General features: G+C 36.2%; 1 protein-coding gene across 1 annotated transcript in view; it reads left to right on the top strand.

Moving 5' to 3' along the window:
• MYCBP2 (MYC binding protein 2, E3 ubiquitin protein ligase) overlaps positions 1-18,865 on the top strand; it is a 195,132-nt gene that overhangs the window by 162,337 nt on the left and 13,930 nt on the right. Inside the window, 12 exon segments of the mRNA XM_009332100.1 lie at positions 23-172; positions 2,913-3,073; positions 3,685-3,841; positions 4,503-4,727; positions 5,519-5,584; positions 7,614-7,853; positions 7,992-8,081; positions 9,078-9,158; positions 11,120-11,386; positions 14,271-14,554; positions 14,855-14,951; positions 18,013-18,132. Of these exon segments, the coding sequence (XP_009330375.1) occupies positions 23-172; positions 2,913-3,073; positions 3,685-3,841; positions 4,503-4,727; positions 5,519-5,584; positions 7,614-7,853; positions 7,992-8,081; positions 9,078-9,158; positions 11,120-11,386; positions 14,271-14,554; positions 14,855-14,951; positions 18,013-18,132 (1,938 nt within the window).

Raw genomic sequence — 18,865 nt, 5'->3', positions numbered from 1 at the left:
TCTTGTGTGTATTTTATTTTAGGCTTTCAACTGGCTTCTTTGTAATGTCATTCAAACCACTTCTCTTCATGATATTTTATGGCATTTTGTGGCTTCCCTGACTCCTGCACCTGTAGAACCTGAAGAAGAGGAGGATGAAGAAAATAAATCAAATAAAGAAAATGCAGAACAAGTAAGTGAGGTTCAGCATTCCTTTCGTAAATATATTATCTCTGTTGATTTTGTAGTCAATTTAGAAATGTTTTTATTATCTGTTAAAAAAAACCCACAACACACACAAACAAAAAAACCCAGCACCTTAATCCTCTCTCTGTGAAACAGAACCTTAATTATGGAATGAAAATTCTTAGTCTTAAATTGTAGTTGAACTCTTTTGGTAGTGATAGATTAATTAATTTTTCTTCTAAAATCGCCAAATTTTGTGGTGATGATGATGAATTACAGTCTTTTAATGCATTGTTTTTGTGAATATTCATGGGAAAGCAGGAAAAACAAAGCACAAGCACATTGTTAATCCAGTAACAAAAAAATTTACTGTTTGCTTTTTATTCTTTCTTTGCCCCCCAAAAAGAGAAAAGAGAAAATATTTTTCAGAGAAGCTTTGTTGTTTGGTCTGCTGTGTCTTTCAGTGCTTTAAGAAAAGTCTATAGTTAATTCTGAAAATCTATAGTTAATTTAATTATTTTTATATATATAAATATATATAAGTAATTATGTATACACTAGATGTAGTTAATTTAGTGATTTAAGAAAAATCTACAGTTAGTTCTGAAAATGTAGCATGTAAAATGGTATAGTCACTCTTCCAAAAGGTATCTTCGTACAATCTCTTCTAGATTTAGCTCTGATTGAAAACATTATCATGTCCACAATGAATAGCTCAAGAAATCATGCTAGCGCTGCTAGTAAGCCAGGGTAATTTTTATCACTTCAGATCTAATCCAGCTTTGAAATGAGAAGTTCTGAAATGAGTCTTTTCAGCATTGCAGCCCTGGTATATTGCTACAGTTGTTTACAAAGCAACCATTCTTGTCCTAATTTTTATGTAGGATATCAACTTTTCCATGCTACTGTATCCACATGCAGATTTACAATTCTACTTACTTATTTTCAAGTGTGCCAAATTCTTGTATGTATCCATTAAAGCTGATTTGCAGTAGCTCTGTGTATTATATTTCTGGGCTCCAACAATTTTCTGCCTTGTAATAATTTCAACTGCTACATCAAAAGCACTGCTAGAGTGACGGAAATGTGTTCCCACTGGTCCTTATGCTGGGCAGCCTCCAATGTAACCTTTACTATATAAAAGAATAAACAAATATTGTCTTAGCTGTAGTTTGGATAATTCCTGACTGAAAGATAAAGATTATAAAGAAATGTTAAAATACGCCACTTCTGTTCTGGTGGGAATGCTGCTTCTCTTTTGATATAATGAAGGGGGGACTTAAAAAATTCCCCTTGGTCACTTGGCTAGGATGAATAATTTTATGGCATACAAGAAACTGGCAACAGTTTTCAGCTAATTGTTAAATATCACTCAGGTGATGTATATTCAAATCCCAACATCTTCCTTCAGTAGTCTGATCATATGATAACAATACCCATGTAAGTATACATACACAATGTAATAAATCCAAGGCAGTTTGGTGCTTTTCCACAACTGGAATTAATTTCCTTATGTGAAATATTTTTAAATATTCTTTTAATATACTGGGAGAGGGTGAGAAATCCCGGTGATGAATTCTGTAAAAATGGGGGTGGGGATCTAGAACCATGTATGGTTTAACTCATAAGATGTAGGTTCAAGGGCAGTGTCCTTGCTAAAGCAAAACCAAATGCAAGAATTACCAAGCCACAGAGAAGATGGGGGAGCAGGATGCTATCTGTGTAAATAGGATCCTTGGGGGGAAGGGGAATACCTAGGCTTTGAACTTGTTCTGAATAATTGATTATATTTAGCGTAGAGTTCAATCTCATGCTTCCTACTTCATACGCTGAGTTATACTTTACCACATTACGCCCTCCAGGAAAATAGAGAGAAATGTCTGGTTTGATGATTCTTGTCTAGGTGATCAGGTGCCTAAAATTCATTTCAAGTAAGACCATAGCATTTCTAGGCATTCAAGCAGTCGAGATCCATGGGAAATCTACTTGCAAGAATAGACATAGGCAATTTAATGGGTTTAAAATAAGAAGTTTGAATCTGGTTTTGGATGTCAGTATGTTGGGGGCATGCAGTTGGGTTCCGTGGTTCAAGCAGGATCAGATTTTCTTTTAAAAACGAAGCAGTTTAGGAGGCAGAGGAAACAGTTTGTATCCTTCATAGATCAGTCTTTCCCTGCCTTCTGAAATAAGAGATTACAATCACTACCTCCTTCTCTTACTCTTCCCCATAACACACCTTGCTGGCCCCCACCCTCTTTAGTCCTCTGCCACTGCCTTCGTATCCCAGTGGAACTTGGTGCCCTATGCACAGCCATTCTGATACTGACACACCTTAATCATTATTTTCACAGCTCTAATGAAATAAAGAAGCTGATAACCTTAGCTTAATTAGCAAGTTTGCTGTGATTGGGGTTTGCTGCTCAAAGAAGTTATTATTAACAGCTGAAATGTGCTAATGTTTCTAGAGGTTGGGTTTGGGGGGTTTTTTGTTAAGTTTTTGCGATTTAATGTTTCACATTTTTACATCATGAGAAATATCTGGTAGTATACTTTCTGAATTCCTTGTTTGGTGTTCATGTATAACTTGCTATTGTAAAAATTCTCTGACAGGAACTGCTTTGAAGTTCCCATTCATTATAGGATTGTTGCAGTTATTCTTAAACCAAATATCATAAGCATTTTTATTTCTATTTATTTAACCTTTTTGTCTGAAAGCCTGTTAACCTACAAATGGCTTTGCATCTTAGGAGAAAGACACAAGAGTATGTGAACATCCTCTGTCAGATATAGTGATTGCTGGTGAAGCAGCTCAGCCATTACCCCACACTTTTCATCGCCTCCTCCAGACAATCTCTGATCTTATGATGTCTCTTCCCAGTGGTAGTGCATTACAGCAAATGGCCTTAAGGTAAGCATAAATTAAGAAAATTCTTAGAAGACTGGAAATGTAACATTATAGTTTAAAAGATTTTGCAGTGTAGATAGGAAATTTAAAACAACTTTGTGTGCCTGTGTGAAAAGGATCGTGTGTATCCTTATGCATAGGAAAGATATATGTAAAAGATGTGTGTGTGTTTATACATATAAATACTAGTATAGAAGACTTTGTAGAGAAAAATGTATTTGCTCTTAAATTCTGTACTGTATCCACTATGAAAAAAATACATATTACTGAATAATATGGTAGTATCTGTGTGTATGTGTATGGTAGTGTAATAGCTTTTGCTCAGAAATCTGTCATCTGAATATCCTTAAACTGTTTGAATTTTTTCCTTTGTATGTGTCTCAAAGATACAAATTGAATAATAATGATTCTATTCACTGTTAAAATTCTAAGAAAAGTTTACTCCTGCATTCCTCAAGAAGATGCATAGAAACACTTAAGATCCTGCAAAAATTTGAAGTTAAAGGTTTATAGAACACATTTGGAGAAGCAAAAATGCTATTAATAGTTTTGCTGATAGGTTATGTGTATTAAACAATATTCAAAATTTCAAAATCCACTAAATGTGTTTTCAGGTGCTGGAGTCTCAAATTCAAACAATCTGATCACCAGTTCCTGCACCAGAGCAATGTTTTTCATCATATCAACAATATTTTGTCTAAATCTGATGATGGAGATAGTGAAGAGAGTTTTAGTATCAGTATTCAGTCTGGTTTTGAAGTCATGAATCAGGCAAGTATTACACCTCTCTCTCAAAAGCAGAGGTCAGTTGTAAACAGCCTGTACTTCCTACAATCATTCTGTTTAATTAAAACATCTTTTTACTGCAATGTCGTATTTCCTTGAATGTATCTCAGTTTGGGATCTTGTTGCTGATATTCAGGTTCTCATATTTAGCTTTGGAGGCTCAAATATTGTCCCTTAGCCTGTATATCACTCAAACCTAAATTTTGGAGCAGTGCTTGTAAGTGCTTGTTTGCAAGTAAAGTGTTTGGGGATCTCTTATAGTTCATTTAGTTAATTCATTTGGTTCATTGAGTTAGTTCATTTTTTTTAAATGCTGCGTACTTCCAGTTCTTACTTGCTTATATCTTTTTTTCTTCTGTTATTCTGAAGAGCACAAATTAGTACTCCTAATGAATATCTTAATAAATGGAAGAAAACACTTTAAATACATTTAGGTATTTACTAATATATTCTGCTGGTAGCTATTAATATTTCCTTTGGTTTCAAGGGCTGGATAATTTGAACCAATAAATGACATTTCTTCTTTAATTCAGAGAGCATATTCCTCAGAACAGATATGTCTGTATGATTTTAAAAATTTTAAATAATGCCTGTATTTGGGCTTGGTTTTTTTAGGTATTTTAAATGGTCTCATTTGTTTTCACAGGAACTGTGTATAGTGGTTTGTCTAAAAGACCTAACCAGCATTGTTGACATTAAAACATCAAGCCGACCTGCCATGATTGGTAGCTTAACAGATGGATCTACAGAAACATTCTGGGAGTCAGGAGATGAAGATAAAAACAAAACTAAAAACATCACAATTAACTGTGTAAAAGGAATCAATGCACGTTATGTTTGTGTTCATGTAGACAATTCCAGAGATCTTGGGGTAAGAAAAAAATGAAATTAAATGCCTCTTACTGAACGTGCATAGTCAAAGTTGTATATATTCGTCAATCAAGAACCACTGTTTCTTTGTCCGGTTCAGTTTGTAATTCTAACTCAGAAGCTCACGTTTCAAAGTTAAGTTTCTAATTCCCGTGGTTTTGAAAGCAGTACCTAATATGATCAGACCAATTCAACTGAATTTGCAGTTTGCATGAACCGGAGACTGGGAAACTTAATTCTTAGTGGCATGTTGAAATGACGAGTTTTCATAAAATCCAAACTATTTTCTAGACTTCTGACTACCACAAAGTACAACTGTACACTGTGTCTCACCTCAAAATTTCTACCTTTTCACCTCAGTTTGTCGTATGCAGAGTAATAATACTTTGTAAAACACAGAATTATTAAATATAGCGAAGTTCTAACATGGTTAATTTAAGTAGTGTGATCTATCATAATAACGCTGATAGGCCATAACAGAATATCTCAGAACTGTACCACCTTGCCAGAAAGAGACAACCTTTTCACTTACTGCATTCATGTTTATTGATCTGTGCAGTAATGTTACAAATATATCTTCGTTTCAACTACAGGTTTTCACACAAGGAGCAATTTTATTTTTTGAGCTGTGCTTTGGAATTCTTTGTCCTTGGTTTTGATCACTTTTTAAATTTATTTTCGTAATGAAACAACTTGTCTCTCTCTTATGTACGTACGCTCTTATTATGGAAGAAATAGTCAGAATGGTCCTCAGTTGAAGTATTTTGTTCTTATTTTGCTTGTCTGTTGCAGAACAAAGTAACTTCAATGACCTTCCTAACCGGCAAGGCAGTAGAAGATCTCTGCAGAATAAAGCAGGTAAACATTTTAACAGTTGACATTGAAAAACTGCTGTCATTTTTTTGGCTGCATATAGCAGAGGTCTAACAAACCTCTTTGTTTTGGTTTCTTTTAGGGGTACTTATGTCAGAATATACCTGAAATAATTGCATTAAGTAGTATTACATGTTGTTAGATATTCTGATGCCTGGCTTCTTAGTGTTGCACTGTCATTGCCTTTTCTCTGCTTCATGGAATCATTTTTCATTAGGGAAATGCAGCTTAAGAGTGAGGAGAAGTAGAACACCGTGAGAAGGAGAAAAATTATTTACCCTCAACCCAAGTTTTTCTAGTTACATGATCTAATACGTGTTTATAGCACACATTGTATCCTGCCATTTTAGTTCTCAACTTCAGGTAGCTGAAGACTTCTCTTCAGAGACTCGAGTTCAGAATGGTATTCAGTCTTTGTACTCCTGTTGCTAAGCCAAATGACAGATGCATGGTTTTTACACGGAGAACAATGTTTCGTATTTTGACACTGATGTGACCCATCAAAGACATTTAAGGTTCCAAGCAGGCAGTTACCATTTTGGGCTCAAAACTTTATTATTTGGGTTATTGACAGTCAGTGGTAAAATTCTCCAAGAAGCAGCATTGTCTTACTACAGAGGAATGGTTTGCTTTTCTCTACCTCTTACCCTTAGAGAGCATTTAAGGCAAAGATACATCTCCAAAAGATGTTACAAATCTGAAGAAACTAAACTTTGGTACAATGGGCTCATACTAAACAGCGAAGTGTGAGTGTATGTATATATGTAGACAGATACAAAGTTTGTGTGCGTATTGTCTGTGAGTCTATAGATGTAGATAGAAGATATAGATGGACACACCCCCTCCCTCCTTGGAGAATTCTTTTTTTTTGTGAGAAGACTGACTTGGTATGTCTACGTATCCAGCTAAATAAAAGGCGGCCACGGCAGAGCGCAGGCACTGGACTTGTGATCATTCATACAGCTTGTTAGCTCACTCCCTGGCTTTGCTTCTGCCTGCTCAAACACAGTGCCCAGGCATTTTTCCAGGGATGGTTTACTCCCAGAAGACAGGCAAGACTTGATTCACCTTTGCTCCCTCCTTGCTGAACAGTCCTCTGACACTTCTCCAACACGTGTTTTATCTTCAAGCATGCCAACATACCATACCCTAACTCATGCATACCCTCTGTCTCTTGATATTAAAAAAAAAAAAAAAAGTCAGTCTTGTCTGCTGCAGCACAGTTCAGTGCAGACTCTGGGAATTAGTGTAGAAATGGGAAAGAAGAAATATTAGCTTGATTATAAATGAACCTTTGGGCCCTATGGATGTGAGAGAGGGCTCACTTGACTCGGAGCCAAGTTTAATTTAGGCCCACTCGGGTTGCTCTGAGTAATGGTGTGGGCACCACACCCTGTCGTTTTTTATCTTCCAGTAGTGACATCACAGTTTAAATCATATAACGTTAATTACATTCTTTTTTTAAACCATATTTATTTTAAAATAAACTTAATTTGATAGAGTTATCTGTCTTTTTTACAATTATTAAGTCCTGCATCTCTTGATAAGGATATCAGACATTGTTTTCCACAAAGTTAAGATTTCTTTTGCAGGGGTTTATGTGAATAGGGATGGAATAACTTAAGTACTGATAATAGTGTGTTATATTTTCAGATAAATTATGGCAGCTTTTTTTTAAATTAAAAGTAGTGAGAAAATATTTGTTCAAAGTGGTTTTTTGAATATGTGAACTATTGCTTAGAGGATAAAAGGGATCGATAGCCCGCTATTTTTAATAGGCTTTAAAGACAATAAATGGATATATGTAATTTTATTTAAGTTTGAGAATTTTTTAATCTGAAATCACGAAGTTGAGTATTTTTATAATTAAGCATGCTAGTCTTACTGTTCAGAATGAAAATTTCATAGTAAATACTGCATTAGTTCCAGTGATATATGATGGGTTTGTATTAGAGGTAGGTGACTTTTTGTTTGATGTAATGTCAGTTCCCATCTTTATATTCCTGTTTAATAGGTAGACTTGGATTCAAGACATATTGGCTGGGTAACAAGTGAACTTCCTGGGGGTGATAATCACATCATCAAAATTGAACTGAAGGGTCCAGAGAACACACTAAGAGTTCGACAAGTGAAAATTCTTGGATGGAAAGATGGTGAAAGCATTAAAATAGCAGGCCAGATTTCTGCAAGTGTAGCTCAACAAAGAAACTGTGAATCTGAGACACTGCGAGTATTCCGACTTATTACATCCCAGGTGGGATTTTAACGTTGTGTTATATGGTGAAAGTTACTATAAATCGTAGACTTTCAGTGCTTTATGTTTTAATGTAAAATGTCATATGTGCACAAGTTTGTCTTTGAGATAAGCTAATTGTCACTGTCTTTCTTCCAGGTATTTGGAAAACTCATCTCCGGAGATGCTGAGCCAACCCCAGAACAAGAAGAAAAAGCATTGTTGTCTTCCCCAGAAGGAGAAGAAAAAGTACACAATGTATTTATTTGTATTCTATCAATAATACTTTGCTGAAAAAATGATCCAGGATGATTTTCAGTATTTGTCCTATGACTTATGCTACATAATTTTCAGATCAAAACAGAAGTAAAATATCAAAATTGCTTATTTTTTAAGAATTATCATTGATTTTTTTTATTAGTAAATTATAATTGGAAGATATGCATTTAATGGAAACATCGTAGTAATGATGGTGCAAATTATGCCTACAGTTACAGAAGTACTTAACACCTGCAGTTACAGTCAACCTGAAAGTCCTACTTGCCTATTATCTTGTGCCTTAAGAGGGGCTCTGTTGATGTTTAGAGAAAAAGTATTAAGAAACCGCACTAGTATCCTTTTACCTAGTATACTCTCCTGTCTTCCAGCAAGGATTAGTTTAAGAAGTGCTCCTGAAAAGGTCACTGTATCTGGACTGTCATGTTTAATAGCCAAAATTGGACTGTCCTCCATGAAAGTAATTTAGTTTTTCAGATGATGTATGGTTTTGCTCTACCCAGTACCTTGTGGCAATAATTTCCATGACTGAATTATTCATTTCGTAGAAGTGTCTTTTTCTCCCACCTGCTGTGTGGTAACTTAATTGTGTGTTCCCTGTTTCTTTTATTGTGAAATATATAAACTGAAAACTATATTCCATACACTGCTTTATGAAGACTTAATCAGTGATTGTATTAAGCTATGTGAAGAGGCTGAATCTCGGATAATTATACTTCACTTGTTTTGCTTATTGACTATTTTATTTCATGCTCAAATTTCCTCTTATAAAGAGGAAGAAAGTAAATACATCTAAGAAGTATTTATTAACCATAGTAAAATTGATCTTGCTTATATATCTTACTTCTCTGTAACAAAAAGCTACAAACTTTTAGAACAAAGTTTTTCGATATTCCGTGTTAATTGTTACAGTAATTAGGAAATGTTCTTGAAACTCTTGATCTAATATTAAATACACTTTTTATGAAGGCAACATCAGATGCAGACCTGAAGGAGCACATGGTAGGGATCATATTCAGCCGGAGCAAACTGACAAATTTGCAGAAGCAGGTTTGTTCATTCTGAAATGCTTTGAGGATTAAGTGTCTGTGTGTTGTAATAAATATGCTCATTTTCAGTGAATATAGTACCTTTTACTTGACACTTTCAGTTCTTCCATTGTTCTTTATAATCAAATTTTGGTTTACATTTTAAATAGTATGTGTGTGTGTTTTATATGAAAAATCTGCTGAAATTGACACTGAAAAAAACCATTTTAATAGGATAAAAAACCCTATCCTATTAATCATAGAATCATAGAATAGTAGAATCATTAAGGTTGGAAAAGACCTCTAGTCAACCCAACACCACCCATCAACCCAACACCACCATGCCCACTAAACCATGTCCCTAAGCGCCTCATCTACACGTCTTTTAAATACTTCCAGGGAGGGGGACTCAACCACTTCCCTGGGTAGCCTGGTCCAATGTTTAACCACTCGTTCAGTAAAGAAATTTTTCCTCACGTCCAATCTAAACCTCCCCTGGCGCAACTTGAGGCCATTTCCTCTCGTCCTATCGCCAGTTACTTGGGAGAAGAGACCGACACCCACCTCACTACAACCTCCCTTCAGGTAGTTGTAGAGAGCAATGAGGTCTCCCCTCAGCCTCCTTTTCTCCAGGCTAAACAACCCCAGCTCCCTCAGCCGCTCCTCATAAGACTTGTTCTCCAGACCCCTCACCAGCTTTGTTGCCCTTCTCTGGACATGCTCCAGCACCTCAATGTCCTTCTTGTAGTGAGGGGCCCAAAACTGAACACAGTATTCGAGGTGCGGCCTCACTGTCGACCAACACCCCCAGGTCCTTTTCCGACAGGCAGCTTTCCAGCCACTCTTCCCCAAGCCTGTAGCGCTGCATGGGGTTGTTGTGGCCGAAGTGCAGGACCCGGCACTTGGCCTTGTTGAATCTCATACAGTTATTAGGCAGTATTAGACTCAATTTAAAAAGAAATGTTTTAGAATTGAGTTGTAAATGGTACTTAGTCGTGTTTGCTGATAATAATAGCATAATAGTAGACCCTCTCAAATTTCTAGGAGAGGTTCAGTGACAGAGTTTAGATTCTTAGTTTTGCACATGCTTTCTCCCCATTTCTGTCATCAAAAAGTATTTAGGTTCGATAAAATCTAATCCTGAAAAGGTAATCAGTGCATAGCTTCTTAAATTATTCTTTCCTGTAGTCAATGAAAGTTTGGGTTTGTGGTTTTCTTACTTATCTTTGTTTTTCTTAACATAGAGCAGTAGTTAGAGTATGTTTTTCCTTTTTCTTTTGAATACTTAATTTTTTTTTCAATATACCAACTAAAGCATCTTTTATATTATCTTTATTACACCTATCACGAGACAAACATTGCAGTAAAGATTTTCACAGTAATACAAAAGGTATTGGGTTCATTTTGAAGTTTGTTAGATTAGTAAGTCATGCAGAATCTACTTTTTTGTCACCCATCTCAGCAAACTTTAAAATCTCTTAAATATACTTTTTAACATGCTATTGGTAAAATGAAAACATGGTTTCTAAATTTTTTTTAAGCTTCCGGAATAGTAAACTAAACAAGAGACTAAGTCTTTTAATAAGTCCTTTTCTGTTGTGGGTGTTGAGTAAATGTATTTCTTTGGGGGGGGGTGTCGGGTCTGTGCGGTTTTTTTTTAAGTTGAATTCTATGTAAAAAGCAAATTAAAAGGCAGGAACTACAATAAAAAGATTTATTTAAATGAAATTTTCCAGAATGAAGATGAGCAAATTCAGTATTAAATCTAAATCTTAATTCTAAAGAATTTTATCTAATCTTTACTCTAAATTTAAATCTAAATTTTATTGTTCATTTGAATTTATTTTGAGAAGTAATTTAAGCACAGGCCAAATTTCACAGGCTTTCTATTTTAGTCATAGTTGTGAAGGTACATAAAACACAATCTCTTTCGCTTTCTAAAAGTTTTAAGAGTTACTATGTATTTGGATTCTGTTTGGATAGGTATGTGCTCATATAGTCCAGGCTATACGAATGGAAGCAACCCGTGTGCGTGAAGAATGGGAGCATGCCATCTCTAGCAAAGAGAACGCCAACTCGCAGCCTAACGATGAAGATGCTTCTTCTGACGCCTATTGCTTTGAGCTGCTGTCAATGGTTCTGGCACTGAGCGGTTCCAATGTAGGCCGGCAGTACCTGGCTCAGCAGCTGACTCTGCTGCAGGATCTCTTCTCATTACTACATACTGCTTCTCCCAGGGTGCAGAGACAGGTGAGTGCTAACTGTTCCTTGTCTGTCTTGGTATTCCTAGAAAAAAGTCTTTCGAATCCTGTAATTGTGTGCGTGATAGTATAAAATGTATTTGAGCTTATTTTTTTGTGAAATGTAATTTTGTGTTTTCACTTCAAAAATGTTTTCCCAATCATACTCGGATCATCCCTATATTCCTCGTAGGGAATAACTGTAAATAAAGCAACTCAATTCGTTATTGCAATCATGAGGAGAGGGCAAATAAAATTTATGAACATTTAAAAACAAATTACAGAATCTCTTTTTGGAACTTAAGTGTCAGTTGTGTTGGATTTGGTTTTTTTCCCCAGTTTTTGAATGGGGTTAAAATTATAAAGTTTGTGGTTTTAATGTATAAATACATATATACCCCAGCACCATCACAATTTGACTGCATAAAACTATTTGCAGGAAGTACAATCAGTGTTGAAGGCAATGAAGGCTACAGTTACGAAACTAAAATAAACTCACTTTTGAGTAAGTTTTTAATGCTTTGTCTCAAGAGGTAGAACTGAGGTGTAGGAACCCAAAATTGCTTAATTAATATTTATGCCATCATGAACCTAAATCAGCAAACTATTCTGAAAACCTTTGAGTAATATCACTGTTCACCTTTCTTGTCCTTGTTCTGAAGGATTTTGGATAGGGCAGGATAAATTGCTTTCTCAAACCATACATCAAAGGGACATACGGTTTCCTTGGCAGGGGTTGTTGCTGAAAAGAAGTAGGATGCACAAGAACAATTAGTCATTTTGTGTGTCCTAATAGGGGTCTTTTACGTAAGCGCACGGCCATTGTTTTGGAGTTATATTGTGAAGGATTCTTTAGTGAATCTGAACTTCACAGTATTCACTGAATCTTACTTCACAGTAATGCAGTTGTCCATGTTTTCCACAGATTCATCCATGTTCTGTTATGTATGTTCAGTTTGTAAGGTATTTCCTTTCTGTCGCAATGACTAAGAATTCTCTTTTTTTAATATAAAGTTCAGATTCTGAAGTTGGCACTGCCTTGTGACTGGCAATACTTAAATTTAGATCAGTGTTATGTATTATGTTCCAAAAAAGAGACTTCTTAAAGTTCATGTATTGCATTTGTCTACTTTATTTATAAAGGACAGCATCATCCAGAATTATTACATATAATTGCAAGAACCAGAGGTGCTCCTTTTAAATATCACAGCTGTTAATTTCCCATTTCTCAAATGTATGAAGTTTAAAAGCTGGTTTGTTTATTTATTGCAAATAAGACTTCTGTATAAAAAGCAGTTAAGTTTTCAGGTGTGGAAGGAAGCTAGTGAGGTGACTGCTTATTTTCTAGTAAGATGTCATGCCACTTCATTGTGGGGAGTGAGAGAGCTACACAGCCCCATTTGTATGTGCTGCATATGTTCCAAATGTTGGTAAATATTTACGTGATTTGAGGAGGCCATCATTAATTCTTGCCCTTTTAATATCATGTTTGACCTCAAGGCACAGTGACAGCTAGAATGATGGGATAACTAATGACTGTCTTGCTAAAACATCATAACAGATGAAGCAGAGGCTTCACTGGTTGCGATTAGACCTTGAAAGAGTAGAGCATGGTTGAAATGTCTGTCAAATGGACAGGACCTAAAAAGCCAGTGTTGTTTGGGTATTTCATATTATGCATATATAATGCCCATATAGCCTCTATAGGTAAGATCAGAGGTTTTTAATTAGCAGTGTCTGTTATTGATCTGGCATGAGTCCTTAGCATCTTTGTCTTACACTCGGGCTATGAGCGTAGTAGTGTGGAACTAGACCATTCCTTTCTACTCTTGGTATCCTCAGGTAGAGCTTTAATATCTGTTACTTTCTGAACTTAAACGTTGTCTGTCTGAGTATATGTGTATTTATATGCACATAATATAAATATAGAGACGTATAAAATAATTGCTTTAGTATAGTTAATGCACTAGCTTCTTGTTGTTAGCTGGTATGTCTTCTTTAGGTAGATTTTTAGTTCCTGTTTCAGAAGTTTTTATGTCTCATACTCTCTACTTTTCTTTTTCCAATTTTCTGAACTGTTACAATGTCACATCTCAACTTGCCTGGAGGCTTGGTAATTCTGATATATTGCAGATATGCAAAATACTGTCTTTTTCTTAAAATGTAAACAGTTTTTCAAGAGAACATTGAAGGCTTGAGAAATTAGATATGAAATGTTAACTCCTTAAGCTTTCATACATCCTGATTTGGACCAAGCTTTGCGCGATATAGCCAATTTCAACCCCATTCCAGCAGCTGGTAAGGTTGAAGTATGTCACTTCAAGACAGCTTCTGTTAGATCCAGAGCAATTGGCACAGATTTCCTTTTCAAAAAATTCCAGTTAGAATATCACAAGGAAAACTAAAGGAGGGGGGAAGGAGTATTGTGGAAGAGAATCATGATTTTCAGTACGTCGAGGCAAGTACTTTGTTTTCAGCAGTCTAAAGTGTCTCTAACTGTTCTACCACAGAGTTTCTGACATCTAAAGATTATATGCAAAGTGGGTAACGTGTCTGTAATGTGCAAGCAAATCAGAGTTTTACAAACATCTGTATCACTGTTACTGTTAAGTCCAGTACCAAGCATATTTTTATTATTGTATGAAGACTAAGTATTGTTTGAGTGAGATTGGTTCTGGACCCTTCAGCCTTGTCTCACTGAGTTAATAAACACTTCAAAGCAAGATAGAAACCTTACAGAATTTCTTACAGGTGTGATTTAAGTACAGAAAGTAAAGTAGATTTAATCCTTCTTACTGAAATAACTTGTGAGGAAGAAAAAAGACTTTATTTGATTTTGCTTGAAAACTCCAGCTGTCTTGGTAAGAATTGTGGCGTTCTGATTTTTTTTCCAGGTAACATCATTACTAAGACGTGTTTTGCCTGAGGTAACCCCTAGTCGCCTGGCTAGTATTATAGGAGTGAAGTCCCTTCCACCAGCAGATATAAGTGATATCATTCACTCAACAGAAAAAGGAGATTGGAATAAACTAGGTATCTTAGACATGTTTTTGGGATGCATTGCCAAAGCTCTCACTGTACAGCTAAAAGCCAAAGGAACTACTATAACGGGGACAGCTGGCACTACTGCAGGCAAAGGAGTTACTACAGTCACACTTCCAATGATCTTCAATTCCAGGTTTGTTTAAAAATATGTATATATTCTCAAGCTAGAGGCACAAAATAATTACATTCTTTGAAGTCAGTTATGTTGTCTTTTATAATCTTTGTTTTATAAATGGAAAAAATTGTGTAACACTTTGACAGTATGAGTCATGTTATTAGTGAGTTTGATTTAAAAAAAAAAGAAAAAGAAACCCCAAACAACCCCACAACCTACCATATGCTGAACATGTGCACTATTTCTTTGTGGTGGATTTTGACAAATAGCAACTGATTATTTGAACTTATTTCATGTATTACCATATGTCCTTTGCAGCTATATTCGGCGAGGTGAAAGCCATTGGTGGATGAAGGGTTCAACACCTACACAGATTTCAGAGATCATTATTAAACTCATTAAAGACATGGCAGCAGTAAGTTTCTATCCTTTAAATGTGTGGAGGATATTCAAATATTTCTGATAATGAAGAGTACATCTTTTCGTTACTTTCTATTACAGTTAGTATTGGGTTGAGCTGATAAATGTGAGTTGGTCTCAAGAAGAAAAAGATATAGTCCTCTGGGGAGAGTCTAGGCCTAGGAGCAGTAGGAACTGAGTTCTGATTCTGCTAAGCAGAAATCCAGTTTTGAAATAAGCTTTTAAATAAGTCACTTGTACCAGAAATTGAAGAAGTAAACAATAATTATGTGTCATTTTCTACATTATTAACTTAGAAGGCTAATGTTTTAAGTCTTGAGTACTCAGAACTCCAATTGAAAAGTAAAAAGTGTCTGTGGAGTAAGAGAATAGTGTTGTTTTCATGTTAACTGTATGTAGATTTTGTATGTGGAGTTTCTGGTTAAGACTGCATGTTAAGATTGACTTCTTTCAGTCTTACTGAAATCTACATTTATAGCTGTTTATTACTTTAACCATCTGGGCTGAAATTTTCCATAGTTGTATCTGCTTCAGGCAAGCTTTTTGGCAGAAGAATTTGATGAAAAGTGATACAGCTATTTCCCAGAAAAAATATTGGCAAAAAAAATTAGGGTTTGTATATGTTTAGGGGAAAGGAGTTTAGTTGGGAGGTTGGTTTTGTTTTCCTTAACTCTGTACATATTTCAGTGAGACGCTCTAAATGACCCAGATTTTCCTCTGTGATTACCCTTTGAAAGCTGTTTCAGTATGTTCAGCTTTGGAGTCCTATTTTCTAAACCATTCACTCTGCTTATATTAAGGAGATCCCTTCTCAAAGTTACTGAAGCTGGATGGGAATTCTCTGCAATTGCTACTGTTGATTCTGACCACAAGATTTCAGAATCTCACAATTCATCTTTAGTTAAGAGTTAAAATTAAAGTGTCTAGCATCCCTCAGCAGTGCTGGTCCATGCGTAAAATGATCGCTTAGTCTTTGATTCAGTTGCTCCAGTGGCTAGAGGGGAAAGGTCTGTTGTAGGTACCACTGTGATTCCACAGGATGGATTTTTGTTTCTGCTTACTTTATCAACACTTTAGCAAATTGCATATAAAAACTAGGACCAAAAAAAATAGCAGTTGTAAAGACAAGTACTCAGAAGATAGTAAATGCCAAGATTAACATGGTGTCCGCTCTATGTATATGCCCATATGTTTTTCTCAGGCACCCCACTTCTTTCAGTGTATAAGACGCAACATACATTGGGAATGAATGGGGGGGATTAATTTGTTCAAGATTTTTTTTTTTTTAAGGGTTGTTGCCAGTATCGTTTATAGCCATTGCTGGTAGGTATGCTTTGGGTAAGTGGGAAAACGTCAGGGAAATAGTGGATTCTCTTCTGCAGCATTTTTAAATAGTACTGGGCAAGTCTTTTGAAGCAAACTCTGTGGTCCTTGTTTTATGGGATTCTGGCTCCCCTGATGATGGGAGAGCCTGTCCCTTAATGAACAGCTGATCAAAACTAAGCTGAGCACGGACCTTTGCCAGGAATAAGAGAGAGGGAGATTAGTAGAAATAGAAAATGGCTGGCTGACTAGAATCAGATGCTTGTATTTTTGTCTAAGCAGCTCCTCTAGCCGTTTAAGACCTTCACCCATGAAACTGTTGCATTTGCTAATATCCGGTTCTCCAAAACCATTGCAGAAGTTAGTAAGAAGGTTCTTAAAGCTCTGGAGTCAGATACGGCAACTTCCATGCATATCCAGAGTATGCTAGGCTTCATCTCCCACATACCTGATAGTTTTCCAATAGTGCTGGCTGTTGGGTATACTGGTGTGGGTCTTGAATTCTCTCATTTAAGCCATTCTACTTGGAATGAACATGTAACTATTTATTACAAAAAAGAAAGGGATCAAGTCAGATAAAGTGTAGTCCTCTCAGATGTAGATATAAATCCCTCTTTCAGTAGATTCTGAATTGCTTACTTAAAGTGTAGCAGCTCCTAAAGGAATGACGGTGACTGAGTTTACGCTAAGGTATTCAACAGCCAGACAATAAGGACCCTCCTCTCCGCTTGTACGAAGTAGAGATCTGAACTTTATTCCCTTTCATTCTAGATGAGGGAGACTTGACTGAGGCCGTTCAAAAGTTGGGAGTACTCACATTTCTTGATTGTTTTGGAAGGGACCTCTGTGGTTTAGGCATGCTCAAAACATGTTCGGGCGTTTGGCCCTGTTACCCAAAAGAAGGTGGAGAAATAGAGGGGTCCTAGTTTAAAAACACTTCTTTGAGGCTTTTTAGAGCTGCTAATTAGCAGTAGGGTGGCATCAGTCTTATTAGCCACTTCATAAGAGTTACAAATGGGATTCCTTTCACTTTTTCAACATTTGCAATACGTAGGTGTCTACATCTGAGTCAGTCACTGTAGCTTCCTTTTTAGAGTCCAGTGAGTCTCAATTATTTCTGTCACCTTCAGCATGAGGTTTAGAAATTTAGAGATTACATTAAGAATTTAAGGATTCAGCAGTCTCTGGATTGGGAACTTTAGGGTATGAATCAGTGCTGTAGGGTCAGAATCTTTAAGGTTGGTTTGGAAAGTATGCTATAGTTCTGATACCTCCTGCGTAGTCCTGTATTTCTGTCAAATATAGAAGCTGTGGAGAGTAGTCAGGAAGGCTGAGCTAGGCGAGTGAAGCTGATTTCTCTAGGGACCCACTGTAATCTGTGTGTTATTCACAGTCACTTATTTGTGCTCCAGCCCTGCAAATTCCTTTGTCTGGGGGGGCTTTAGGAATATGCCCTTTCATTCTTCAAATCGTATCCCCTCTACCTATTCCAAGTTAGTTATTCCAATAGTTGCTCAGATACTACCTCAGTCAGTCATGTGAGTATTTCAGGGCTAATTTTTACCAGATCTGTCTGACTTGAAAACACCTGATTTGTCAGTCATCCCTGACTTCCTCTTTTTGTATTCTAACTTGAGATCCTAACCTGACGTTGCTTGTAGCAGCTCTAATTACAGTTTTAGTTGTTCTTAATATTAATAAAATTGTAATAAATGGAGTTTCCTCTTTAACAGGGTCATCTGTCGGAAGCTTGGTCCCGTGTGACAAAGAATGCTATTGCTGAAACCATCATAGCTCTGACCAAAATGGAAGAAGAATACAGATCACCAGTGAGGTGCATCGCAACAACCAGAGTAAGAACTTTACTAAACTTACCATTAGTCTACTGCATGTAGACATGCAGTAGGAGCCCATCCCAAGAGCCTTCCGATATTTTAGAAAAAACTTCTTTATGCAGGTTGTTTCAGGAAACAATGCATGCAGCATACAGTTTATGTTCTCCAAATCTAGCTGTGTGCATAATGGACAGGTATCCTAACTAAGGCAATCACTGTTTGTCCTAATAAAATTTTTGCTTTCTCTGGGTCACAGCAGATTGAGTTTTCTTCTTTGTGGCAGAAATACACCAATAAAAACCGAATTTTGATTAAATGCGTATCTTGGGTACCTCCCAAGTAATGAAGAATAAGTGTTATACATTTGGGGTTTTATCCTTGAGGTAATTCTGCTTTAAGTTTGTGATACTTGCCTTTTACTAAATTTATGAGATCATCTGTGTGGAAAATCGCACAATATGTATCAGCTGTCTTTTTCCAGCTCTCTACACTAAGTGGTTTGACTTCTAGGTCATCAGCTGCCGCATCTGAAGGTTATTATGAAAACACTCAGTAATAAACATTCTCTAGGACAATTAAGCTAACTTTCACCTGTCTTTTAGTCTCAAAATGAAAAATCATTTGCTGATCCCTTTATTTACCTGGGGTGTTTATTTTCTTTGTTTTTACTTCTTCCGTGAATCTTCTGTAGAAGCTGGTGCTAACTTAACTTTAATAGGTTGCCTGAAATACCACGAAAAGCATATTTGTA

This window comes from Pygoscelis adeliae, unplaced genomic scaffold, assembly GCF_000699105.1.
Source record: "Pygoscelis adeliae isolate BGI_AS28 unplaced genomic scaffold, ASM69910v1 Scaffold98, whole genome shotgun sequence".
Classification (NCBI taxonomy): domain Eukaryota; kingdom Metazoa; phylum Chordata; class Aves; order Sphenisciformes; family Spheniscidae; genus Pygoscelis; species Pygoscelis adeliae.
The sequence above is the reverse complement of the archived record's forward strand: the minus strand, read 5'-3'. Positions and strand labels throughout refer to the sequence as shown.